The sequence below is a fragment of the Amblyomma mixtum genome, chromosome 2, assembly GCF_055824585.1.
Source record: "Amblyomma mixtum isolate Tamu chromosome 2, ASM5582458v1, whole genome shotgun sequence".
Lineage (NCBI taxonomy): Eukaryota > Metazoa > Arthropoda > Arachnida > Ixodida > Ixodidae > Amblyomma > Amblyomma mixtum.
In genome coordinates, this window is record NC_143013.1 from 6,096,002 (window position 1) to 6,108,629 (window position 12,628).

The following is a 12,628-nucleotide window of genomic DNA, read 5'->3' on the forward strand; positions in this document are numbered from 1 at the left end:
TCCAGTACCGTGCGCTTCAGTTGTGTTAATGTTTTTCTCCTCTCAACATCCTGTGGATAGAACGGACAAGGTAAAGCGTTGCGTAAAGAGCTTGATCATTACTTTGTTTTAATCAAGCTTGAAACAAAGTCTTCTCCCATGTATCTCCAGCCATTAACCGTGCCCTGTGCCAGCAACGCAGTAAAGTGTTAATTGAACGCGAGTCCTGAAGTCACCGCGACGCTCTTGAAGCCGAAGCGCGCCACATAGGGCACACCCAAAGGCACACGACGGCAGAGCCAACGGCGGTCACGTCGTCGCTGATGTGCACTCCATCGTTGCTAACGAATGTGTCGAAGGCGTAGCCCAATGCTGTCCACATGAAAGACAGAACAGTGCGCGCCCTGAAATCTGAGCCGCATAAGCCACTGAGCTCAGCCGCATATTGATTGTTGATCTCAGCTTCCAGTTGGTACTGCGCTAGCAAGTCTCTGCAAAGCTGCGGCGACACTGTTCAGACGGGCTGAGCGCAGAGCCACGTTCGGCTTCTTTCGCCTAGCCTGTTGCCAGGGGCAAATTAAGCGAGGGACTCGCTCGTCGACGCCGTAGTAGAGGAAGACAATGAGGCTGGTGGGAACCAGGAAAAGCTGGAACGTGGCCCAACCTGCTTTGAAGATCTGCGCGGCGAGCAGCGTCGGAGGTACCATGATGAGCGAGAGCAGCGTATTCAGCGTGGCGTACGCAGCGACCTTCGTTGCTGGTGTCACCTCGATAAGCAGCGCGTAAGTAGGTGGAACGCTCGTCGCGGCCGAGACGATGGCACGCACGGCTACATAGAACTGGAAGTCGTTGGGGACGCTGCTGCCGACGCCTGCAATGAGGACCACGGGCACGGTAATGAAGATGACTGTCTTGCGACCGACGCGGTCCGCGAGAACTCCGGACACTGGCAGGGAGATTATGCAGGTGGCCGAGTAGACGAGCCTAGCAACCTCGATGAGCCAGCGCCTGTCGCACACCAGGTTCCATTGGCTAACGATGTTGTTGCCGTACTGGTCCAGATCAAACTCCCACGACGTGCAGGGGACCACTCTGGGCGCGTCGCTGGCGTCTGGAGGATCGCGCACTGTGCAGCGGCTGAACTTGCCTCGATCGTCGAGCGGGATGGCCAGCTGCTTCCAGTCGGCCACGCTGAGGTTCGCGAAGGAGTCTGGTCGCCTGCACCAGTGTTCCATGACGCCGGCCGTTAGCTTGAAGCTCTCGTATAGTGGAGCGTGAGCGTGTCCCCTACGATGGTCCCGCTGGTCAGAACAAGCAGCTGGAAGACGCCGCTCTCGCTAGAAAGCTGCCTTCCCGATTGTCTTGGTGCTTCTGTAGCCCTCGCCTTATCAGGAACGCTGGTTAAAGGCGCAGGTCCTGAGAGAGGCCGTTCGTGGCGGTCTGCCATCCACCACAGGCTGCTTTCTTCTTCTCTCACAAAACCTCGCGCCACGAGAACCACGTGGCATGGCGGACATTTTTCTTTTTCCACCTTTGGGCGGCAAAAACACCATCGCCTTTGGGCCTTTGTTGCATTTTGAAATTGGTTTAAGCCTGTTGTACGTATGTGGCGCAGGCAGGGGCTATTATTATTCAATCTCTTCGGTCGCCCCAACCTACTGAATGCCCCTGGTAACTACCCCCGGTACTTATGTGGAACGGGGAATCCTGTTCTATCGGAGTCATCTACTATCTGCCTCTGAAAATGAGAGTCGACGAAAGCACAAGAGCTGCTTGATGGCTTGCAGCACCAAAGGGGCTGCTGGAAAGTAAATAAAAGAGCCACAAAGGTATAATTCTTTTTACATATATTTTTTATTCTAGAGCTCAAGATCGTCGTCCGCATTCGACCTCTTTCGTCTTCAGCGCTTATATATGGGATAGACGGCGACGATCGTGGATGATGTGGCACGAGCCATTTTGGTGTCACCGATAAAATAAAACTGCACGAAGCTCAAAAGAAAATGAGATGATAGGTTACGTTGTAAAAATGCAAGATCAACTCAAACCACGCGAAGAACGAAAAGTTTGGTTTGGTTTGGTTTATGGGGTTTAACTTCCCAAAGCGACTAAGACTATGAGGGACGCCGTAGTGAAGGGCTCCGGAAATTTGGACCACCTGGGGTTTTTTAACGTGCACTGAAATCGCACACCGCGGCCGGGATCGAACCCGCGTCTTGCGGGTCAGCAGCCGAGCACCATAACCACTGAGCCACCGCGGCGGAAAGAGGGCAGGAGAAGGAACGAAGGGGTAAGGCCGCTCAAACGAAGTTTGAGGGGCTTTACGAAAGGAGGAAAAAGGAACGAGGGGTGTAAAAGGGTGAAAAATGTCAGTGAGGCATTGGGCTACACAGAAAAAGTGGGCTTCACCACTTCCACCTGGGTCTATGGGCCCTCTATCATAGGATCAATAGACTCAGAAAGTTGTGATGAAAGCAAAGGATTGAGATCCATCATCCCTGACAAAGGCAGTTTTATTTTATTTGAACTGGGACGTAGCAGATACTGACTGTGTAGAGAGGCGCCCATATGCTGTGTGATGTCAGTGCACATTAATATCCCCCGGTGGTCCTCCACTACGGCACCTCTTTCTTTTCATTCCCACCCTATTCACTTCCCTCAGAGCACAATTGAGGTGTCCGTCAAGAATTGAGACAGTGACTGCGTCTTTCATTTCTTGAAAACTAGTCACGGAGGTGTCCTGATAACCAGTCATGCAGATGAAGTATTCCAACGCGTTTAACTGCACGCTGCACCAGCAGTACTCCATCCGGCAACAATGGCAGGTAGCCATTGGTAGACATACACAGCCTAGGGAATTTTGACTTTAGTGGGGCTGCCGGGTACCCAATGGCTTTTCCACAGGTACACAATTTCTCACAGGCATGGTGCTCAGATTGGGGTGAAATGCTCGAAAAAAATGGGTCTTTCGCTCCACACCCCATCAATACCATAAAATTACAGGATGATAATGGAAATTACAGGTTTGCATAATGGTGAAACAATTATGCAAACGCAGATAAATTTACCTCCAATGTTTGCTTTGTTTTTACTCTAAGCCAAGGTTTCACAGATGCTACAAGGTTTTACTGGAGTATGAAGGCGGGCAGAAGTGGGTGGGGAGGTGGATAAGTGGGCAGCCTCCTAACTAGGGGGTGTTATGGGGATGCGGCTCAGGCTCGCAGGTGGTTCTTCTGTAGGGTGGATTCTGGCACCGGTAGGCTTCAGGATCTACTGACGCCATACACTCTCAATACGAATACGTGGAAGTTAAAAAGGAGTAGCTGTCCTCTAGCACACACTCTTTTATATTATAGGAAGTGTGTAAGAGGACAGCTTATTTTCTTTTTACTCCTTTCTGTTTAGAGTGTATTCCCGGGGAGAGATATAATAGCTCTTCCTCCGCAGTAAAAATACATTAGTCATGCCACTCTTTGGCCAACGCCACAGGCTCTTCAGCAAACGCAGTCGAGAAAAAAAGACAGAACCATCTCAAAAATACGGCAAAATATTTGTTTTTTTTTTTGTAACAAGAAATTTTTCTGTTGTTTTGTCATATTCTTCCGTAGTACAGAAGTTTTTTTCTGTAGTACTCCTTTCTAGTCTGCAGCTCTGTAGCACTTTTCTGTAGTAACTATACAAAACTCTGGTGTTAACAAAAATTTCTATTGTTACTACAAGTTTTCTGTTGTGCTTTTTTCACTGGGAAGGCAAAGGCTATTTGTCGTTCAGATGCACTAGAACGGACACATACAGAAAACTGGCAATACCACAAGACAGTGCGCCTGTTGAACTTTGGGAACAACTTCTGTTACTATGCAACAGGAGCCGCGAGCATACCCGCCAGGATGGCTCAGAAGTTAAGGCAATGTGCTACTCAGCCAGAGTACCCGTGTTCGAAACCAGCCACGGCGGCCGCGTCTCGATGGAGGCCCCGTAAGCTGTGCGACATCAGTGCACTTCAAAGATCCCCAGGTTGGTGAAGTTATTCCAGAGTACTCTACTACCGCAACCTTGCATGTTTATATCGTTGCAAGTGGCTCTGGATCCTGCATGCGATTTGCGTCACGTCTCTACTTTGTTTCGTTTAGCCTCAAGCTTCGTGGCATGTTCAAGGTCATGGCGTCACGTACTGGGTCTGCATAGGACTTTCGTTTGCATGGCACCCCACGCCACTCCTCTTTCGCAGTTAAGTAATCCACGCGTCCACGAGCATATGCAACCACCCTCCTTCGCAGTGATAGTCACTGGCCGTGAATTAGCCGTGAGTGGCACCAGCGCTAAACATCAGACACAGTGCGAAGCAAAGCAGGGTTAGCGCTGCCATGTTGTTGCAATGTGAAGCTGTGTGCAGGCGGTGATCTCGCAGACTGTTCCCATGTCCACAGCAATCGCTGTAAAAGCATTTCCTGTTTACTTGTTTACAGTTTGCTTGATAAGTTGTACTTATCCGGGCATTTTACCTTTGTTTGGGCAAACTATGTATGTACACCGGCCTAAATATTACAGGCCAACTCACGTCTGCCACCGGTCTGAGTCACTTGACACTGGCCTGGAAAAGGCAAACAAGCTCAACTGGTTATCACTTTCTCAACATGAGACCAGTGTGTCGCATCTCTTTCAGGTACCGCCCAGAGTGCCACCATGGAACCAGACTTGCTAGAACCAGGCAGAAGCTGTTGCACTTTCAGTCCTGCTGTACTATATTGCACTGAAGTCTTACCAAGGTCATCACAACACCATAATGGCTGTTGTTGTGGCATGATCATACCAGAATCCATTCATTTCCGGAATAAGCTAGCATGTCCCATGCTTGGCATGCACATTTTTCACCTGCACTTCATATTCTCGTGTTCCAGCCAGTCCCAAGGAGCCTCATGACACGACCATGCACCTTCCTCATGAAAAAAACCTCTTTGCTAGCCCCAAGACACAGTAAGAGGTCACTCACACTAAATCTAATAGGCTGCTGTGTGCAACCACAGTCAATGCTGTGGTCAGTAATCCAATCAATAATGTGGTCAGTAATCAATTCCAAGACATTGTTATGAAGCTTAACACGGAATAAAATATTTAATATATGCACCTTGTGTATACAATCCTATGTACAATACGAGGACAAAAATATACATTTGTACATGGCTGTTGCATTTAAAAAACACACATGCTACACCACAGCTCTCTTACAACAACTAATGCTTTCCAATCCTATACACTGTCACCAGAATTCCTTTTGCAACAAAGTCATCCTGCTCATGTCATCACACTGCCTGCAATTATTGACACTAGACAGTACAAGAAAGTTTCATGGTTCACCAGCAAGACCACACCAAGCAAGGGATCGGCGTGCAATAAAGTTATTGTACACAAAGGCATATAGTAAAGCTCTGAAAATATGGGCAAGCAGAGCATCGGGAAGGTTTAACTGCTTAGAGCATCCTTAAGCAAATTCTTTCAAGAGCTGAATCTCAAATCCACCAACTAAGCACAAGTTGGCTAAGCGCAAGTTGGCAGCGTGTACTCCTTCAAGTACTAATTGTTTAGAACTAACTATGGGTGTGAATTCAAACTAGGTTCAAGAGATGATGGTGCCGAAGATCATTATAATGATTTGTTTTGCAAACAAAAAAAGAAAAAAAGGAAAGCCAGAAAAACAAAAAAAAGACCTCATATGTCAACAGAGCGGTAAAACCAGACAAAACAGGAAGAAGCCACAGCCCCTTCCTTCTTCGTAACGTTCCTCAGTGCTTGACTAAATGCACTACTTTAAAACCTGAAGCTCAGCATGTGTGGTGAGTTCTCAGGTATACTTTATCCACAACACAAGCCATCCCAGTCAACAGATGATCAGCTCGAATGCACTTGCTCAAGGATGTCCTAAAACAGCTAGGTCACTGTTAACTCCTGAAAAGCAGACAGCACCATATATCTGCAAGTCATCAGCACTTGCAAAGGCTGGATAAGTGCTGCACCCAACTGGAGAACCATTATCATGACTGCATGAAAACTGCAGGAATTCAAAAACATGCACCATGATATATAAAGCATCGTCTCTAAGCGCAGTCGCACATCCTTTTACCGACAATCTTTTCACAAGCAATGCCCAAACAGTGTCCACACAAGTCCACCTGCATTGTTCACAAACAAATTGCCAAATGGCGCCAACAACATGGGTTCCCCGCAACAAACTGGCGGGGCAAGTCCAAGAGAAGTCAGAGCAAAAAAAAAAAATGAACATTGTCAAGTTTGATTAGATGGTTAGCTTGGCCCCTGAGTCAAAACGACGGCAAACCCTCTCCCAGTTCTCCCCCACGAATAACAGTGACTATTCTACACAAACTGAGAAAGCATGCTGTCAAGATATACATAAACGCATGCAAAACACCGAGTCACCACTTCACGAGATGCTATCTTCACAAAGCATCTGCACTGAATGATGTCCCCAGTCACGGATACTGCTGAGAAAAAAGACCTGACAGCACGAGCTAACAGCAACACCTGACAGCAAAGTGGCATCCGCAACATGATGAATGAGCAATCCCAAGCACACAGGAAGGACTAGTAGATTAGATTCGCACTAAATACGTAGGATGCACTGCAACTCAAGTAAATTTTCCTTGATGCTCAGAGAAAATTCGCACCCCCGACACTAGCTAGTTCTGCACTTTGTACGACCCTGCATGCAACTTCAGCGAGAAGTGACACATTGTCTACATGTGGCAAATTCTTACAGCAAGGACTTTGGCAGCTGCCACCATCGGCAGATATAAAATAAAGATCTCTGCAATGAACAAATATCAAGATGGCAAAACTGCAGAAATAAGGGAACGGGGTAATTTCTCATCAATCTTAACATTGCTTCAGGTGGCTTTTCATTCTTCTCAAACTTAAAAATCTGTCCAAACAGCAAGAAATCTTGCATGCTTTGAAGCCTCAAAGAAAATTGGCTTTTCCAACAGTCTGGAATCCTGATTAAGCACGTGCCCATCTATGCGCACAGTTAATTTGGAGCAAAAACCAATATTTCCGAGCATAACATAAAACTACCCAATTAATCACATGACCCTTGCAATCACTTGCTGGATAGACAATAGTCTCTCTTCCTGTGTCCTCTCTCCTAAGCACTTGTGCAGGAAGCACTGTCAGCAGGCTCAGTCGCTATGCTTCAGCCTCCGTGAGGACCTGGCTGAAGTAACGAGCCCCTCTAAAATGATTAACTAGCGCACTAACTAGATGAAAGTTTGTGTTGCTGTTGGTGCCCACTAAAGCACAACCCTGGTAACTCGTGTAGATGAATTGCAGTAAGGAACACCATCAGATGGCAAGCCATGTATAGAAAAAAAAAACAGGAACTTCCTACAAAAAAACGTCCAACAGCAAAAGAGTTTGTTCGTGAACACACCCAAGGGCCCAGCCTTGTTCTCAAGGTTATGGCAGCGGGCTCAACCACACTGCGGCCTGTCACTTGAAAAGAGCACAAGAAGAGGAAGAAGCTAGAACCAGTCATATTGGATGGTGGTTTCCAGACAGCACAAACAATTACAGCTCGAAAATATAGCTTGGCTTAGTAGGCATGCACTTGGAGATTAAACTGCTGCGAGACAGCAATGTACGTAAGTATTACATTCATGTGCAATTATGAAAGCAGTTAAGAGAAAAAACACTGCAGATGTGAAGACACCAAAAGTTAATTCACGAAAGACATCACTTCACATCACTTCTTGCAATAGTGCGCACCAAGAAAGCACCAAGCACATTGCAGGCAACACTAATGTAGAAAGTAAACCCTTAAAGCAAGTCTGCAATTCACAAATGCAGTCAAAGATCAGCGGGCATGCTATTACACACAAAGCTATCGCAATCCATTTAAAATAGCTAAAAAGAGTGCCGGCAAGAACCTTGTGGGTGACATTACGATATATAGCACAAGCATTCTTCCACTCTGCCAATGACAAGAATCTTTAAAAAGAAATGCAGGAGAGTAAGCAGCAATCACTCAAGCACTGCTAACATCCCCTAAAATGCCTCAAGGACAGTGAGGAACCTAGAAGAATGGCACTCTGTACAAGTGTGGCACTTTTCCTTTTCTTTCTATCTCTCTCTCTCTCTCTGGTTTTTGTTTTGTTTTTGTGTTTTTGTGCAGCAGTCAAAAATAATATTGCACGATACACAAGAGTTCATGCCAGAGAGACCACAACCTTGAGTTAATCAGCACCTCCTCTGAGCATTGTGTGTGTACCTTGTATAGTTCCGGCTTACAAGAAGGGAACCAGTGTATGAAGAAAATACAAAGGTCGCGACAAGCTCCTTCAGCACCTGACTTCAGGTCCTGTGCAGTGGCCGGCACAAAATATCTATTTTCAAGGAATGCTCATGATTTGTAAGCTCTTGACCCCAACCATACACACAGAGTTATATCAACAATGCTAGTGAGTCAATTTGCTTTCTACAAACTCTGTTCGGTGAAGCCCACTGCTGGCTTCACACCTTAAGTTTAACTACATCAGAGGGAGGCCCATTAAAAGCGTACCAGGATAGATGGTTTCTAAGTCAACTATTCTTTGTCAAACATTCTTTTCAGTTAAATCCTAAAACTGACAGAAGAAACCACTGTGGATCACCCCTGGCATTTTCTTTATACAAAGCCTCATTCAGTGGCTTATATCAGGCAGCAACAAACATTTATCATAGCTGGCATCAACTGACATTTTTCACTCCTGATGGGAACAAGCAGATATGCCAGTAATCTAAGAGACAAGATTAACAACTTCTTCCTCAAGTGCTACACTCAAAGCGACGGGAAGACAGCTAAAATTCCCAACGGTGTAAACATCAGTAAACCCTAGTAACGGCACACGCTGCTTCTATAGCACAAAAGGGTTTCAACAACAGAAAAAGGTACTTCACTGACAGTACACTGAGAAGCTTTGCCGTCTGTTGCACTTCAACTGTACATGATACAACACAGAGCTTATCACTGTACAGTTCACAGCTATGGCTTACGCTCAAAAGTTTAGAGCTTACATGAACATGAAAGCTATAACCAGACAGCAGAATACTGACGAGAGACTTCCATCTTGATGCAGGCCACCTTGAGTCCCAAAATTTCACTAAGACCCCAGCAGACGATCGTCAATCCCTTTCAGATCCGCTCCCTAATGCTGCAAGAGAAGGAAAAACAAAACACCAAAGAAATGTTGAGTTACAGTTACAGTCATTTTTACAGAAAAAAAAGAAGAGAATCAACAGAAAGCTGCATAAAAAAAATGGCAGCGGCTTAGCTCAGCTAGGCCCGGTTATGCAAGCTCAAGCTTTGCCAACCGAATGATATGGCTAGACAAACATTCCGTACTGGGAGCACACACTACCGTCGTTTCGTCAGTTTCCGAAGCCGTAGTCGAAGTCGACCTCTAAAGCTCGTCGCTGTCGTTTTTCTGCATCCTTCTCCCGACGCCTAGCTCATCGAAGTTCCCGTTCTTCCCTCGTTTCAGCCTGCTGCCTTGCGTGCTCATACTCACGTTTCCACTCACTAGCAAGCCGAGCGACATCTGCTGGATGGTCTGACGCTGCTTGCTGCTTTCGCCACTGGGGCTGCGCAGACAACTTTCGCACAGATGGGCCAGCGTCCTCGCACCCTCCTTCCATCGCACAACGGCTGAACTGAAGCATTGGCCCGGCTATAGCGAGAAACTGCGAGGCGGCAGAGAGGGCAGCACCGTCTCCCTTCCAAGCGCTGGGTGAGTCACGTGGAAAGAGCTGGCCAGGCAGCGGCGGCGCGTGGCTCCAGCGGCAGCAAGTCGCGTGGTATCACTCCTTCATTTCAAGGTGAACCTGTCACACACAGCAAAACTCACTTGGCTAGGCCAGTAAAGCTTTCGCTTTAAATCACAAAGCACCAAATAACTCCTTGCTGCCCCTGCTTTCAGTATGGGACCATTACCACACATCAAGAACAAAGACGTTTCTTTTTCTACCAGCAAACTAAATAAATTATGATGACACAATAAAGAGAAACAAAGAAAGAATTCTGTATTGTCTAGGCCTAGCGATGCATTTTCTTTGCATTATACAAGGCTTAGATTTCACTGCTTTAAGCCACTTATGACATGGCTCCAGTTCGGTAATTTGAACACTGACGAATTATGCACTATGAAACACACAGAAACAAGTTCCTGCTTTGCTCGTCCCATTATGGAATAATAATTCATTTTCAGTATCCCGTTTAAATCTATTACATCATTTTCAGAATGCTTAAAGTCTTTTGGAAGTATGGCAGCACGGTTTTATGCACTTCCCTCTGCAGATACATTGTCATAAGGAATGTCTTCAAGTGCCCGAAGCGCATGTAGTGCCTTTCTCAAGCACTGCTTGTACTGAGAGCAGCTCATAATCAGCCCTAAAGTAGTGCTGTGTGTTCTGTGTGTCCGTCTCGCAGAGCAGAAAATTCGTAAGCATGTTCGCCATGTCAGTGTTTCCGATGCTGCATGCAGGTGCTTCTCCACAATCACTGCTGCCACTGAACCTCTGCCTTTGTCAGAAGACTCGATCTCGGAGAGTAGTGTTTGGTGCCGTACCAACTCAAAACGGTGGTGGACCACGAGCAGCTGACACCACCAGTCAATCAAAAGTGACCGTTCTGATCACTCATACGTTCCCCAAAAGCAATGAGTACTGTGTATATTTTTTTAGATTGCAGCTCTTAGGCACCCCTTCCCGGGTTAAGCGGCGTGCCTAAGCGTAACCGAGCACACAGCACAGTGGAGGAAGAAAGACGGCGATAGCAAAGAGAGCGCAAAGAGGTGACTTGCGGCATCAGAGTAGCATGCACCATCATCTGCTCTCTGGTGACGTCACCAGTAAGGTTTGGTCACTCGCAAGAGATGGCACCAGAGTGGTACGCGCCGTAATCATGCTGGCCGTTGGCCCGAAGTGGGTGTTATCGGTGGCAGAACTCTGTGTATGCTGCCCAAGTCAAAACTCAGAGACAGTGTGTTCCGTATGTGGTCACCTAGAGTTCGAGTGCCACAACAGCTGAGCTCAAAAATCACATTACTGAGAATTGTAGCTGTTGGTTAATTCTTTCCAACTTTTTTACTTAGAGGACTTGCTCTTTGTTGCCAACCAAGAAATAAAAAAAAAAACAGGATTGCAAGCTTTCAAATGAGACCAATATTGTGCCACGGAATCATTAGTTCCTGAACATTAACCAATCAAAGTAATTTGCAAATGCAATAACAACTACCCAATCTGTCTACAATGTCTAAAGCAGGTTGGGGACTCAATGGCAGCAAGGAAATCTACACCGCCTTTTAGGCCTCCAGAGCAATATTTAATAGAACTCTTAACCATGCATTAAAACCGACCAAATTATGCAGTTAATGGACCAGTTCCATAGGTATCACACAAAAAACTTAGCTGTACCATTTATTGCAACACAATTACTGTATTCCTAAAACACTTCCACAACTGGCTCGGTGTGATGGGTAGTCCCCTAGAGATTATGTATATATAAGTGGGCTAAATAAAGATTTCAAATAAACACTTCGACAACTTGACTCCTGAGTACCTAAACTATACCACACATAGTGTTTCTACACAGTAGCCCCAATGGGATGACACAAGTAGTTGTATCTTTCTTTAGCGTATTGCTCTGATGGCACTGGGGACAGAAACATCATGTGTTTTATTGTAAAACCCACTACTGTTCCACAAAATTTGTTCCTTGAATCCTGAAGAACACTGCCTCTACGCATTACATGTTTGAGATAAAACATGTATCTTTGTCAACATTGAAATACAACATGCCATGCACTGAACTTGACCTCATGCTTGCTGTGAATGGCAGAAACAGGGTATGTACAGACTCGCAAGAAGTCTGTGCCCTCAGTGCCCATACAGTTTTTGTGACAGCTGACGCATGAGCAGCTTGCTTCAGGCCAGCCCCAAGATCCCTCGCACAAATGCTCTCCTGTCCCCTCGCAAACCTCCACTCACCGCTCTCGGGGCTCCCGTCCGCGGTGGCATGTCCAAACTGGAAGGCGTCTCCCCCACCGGGTGACACCTCCTCCCCAAAGACACTGCCATCATCCCGTGCCCAGGGGTTGCCACTGCCACCGGTAGACGAAGCGAATGAGCAGGGCGAGAAGGAGCGCTCCTCCGATCCGGCTGCACTCGACGAGGTGCGCCGCTTGCCCCGCAGCATGGACACTCCCATGGTGGGTCGCGCACGTGGGGTCTCGGGCGTCTCGGGTCGTGCCAGAGGTGCCGAGCCCGGTGGAGCGAACACTTCGGCGTAGCAGTGCGACGATGACGACGACGTGACAAAGCTGCCGGCAGAGGTACTGCTGTTCAGGCTGCTGCTGCTGCCACTTTTGTGCGTCAGCGGTGAGGGTGATGTCTCCTCGGGAACCTGTGTGTGTGTGAGGAAAAAAACGATAACAGAAAAAGGAATATTTCTCCTCCGTGGTTGTGGCAAGAGCTCTTTTACAGATATCCCCAAGAACATCCACTAGACAACCAGTAAGGATCCAAATATCCCATGCCGAAATAGCCTCCCGCTAGGCCGTCCAAGGGTTGTCCAACTGGTTAATTATTTCTGCACATCTGAACA

General features: G+C 46.9%; 2 protein-coding genes across 4 annotated transcripts in view; both read right to left on the bottom strand.

The window, feature by feature from the left end:
- Positions 1 to 398: 398 nt before the first annotated feature.
- On the bottom strand, positions 399 to 1,474 carry LOC149358290 (solute carrier family 22 member 7-like). Its single transcript, XM_089568814.1, has one exon. It carries the CDS (start codon positions 1,212 to 1,214, stop codon positions 438 to 440), a length of 777 nt encoding a protein of 258 aa, XP_089424940.1. The 5' UTR covers positions 1,215 to 1,474; the 3' UTR covers positions 399 to 437.
- A 3,570-nt stretch (positions 1,475 to 5,044) lies between these two features.
- cnk (connector enhancer of ksr) overlaps positions 5,045 to 12,628 on the bottom strand; it is a 37,285-nt gene continuing 29,701 nt past the window's right edge. Inside the window, exons 19-20 of one of the 3 annotated variants that reach the window (XM_089570315.1) lie at positions 12,013 to 12,427; positions 5,045 to 9,179 (exon numbers count right to left, since the gene is read on the bottom strand). In XM_089570315.1, the coding sequence (XP_089426441.1) occupies positions 9,151 to 9,179; positions 12,013 to 12,427 (444 nt within the window). In that variant the 3' untranslated portion in view covers positions 5,045 to 9,150. The other 2 variants (XM_089570317.1, XM_089570316.1) reach the window with 2 other exon arrangements.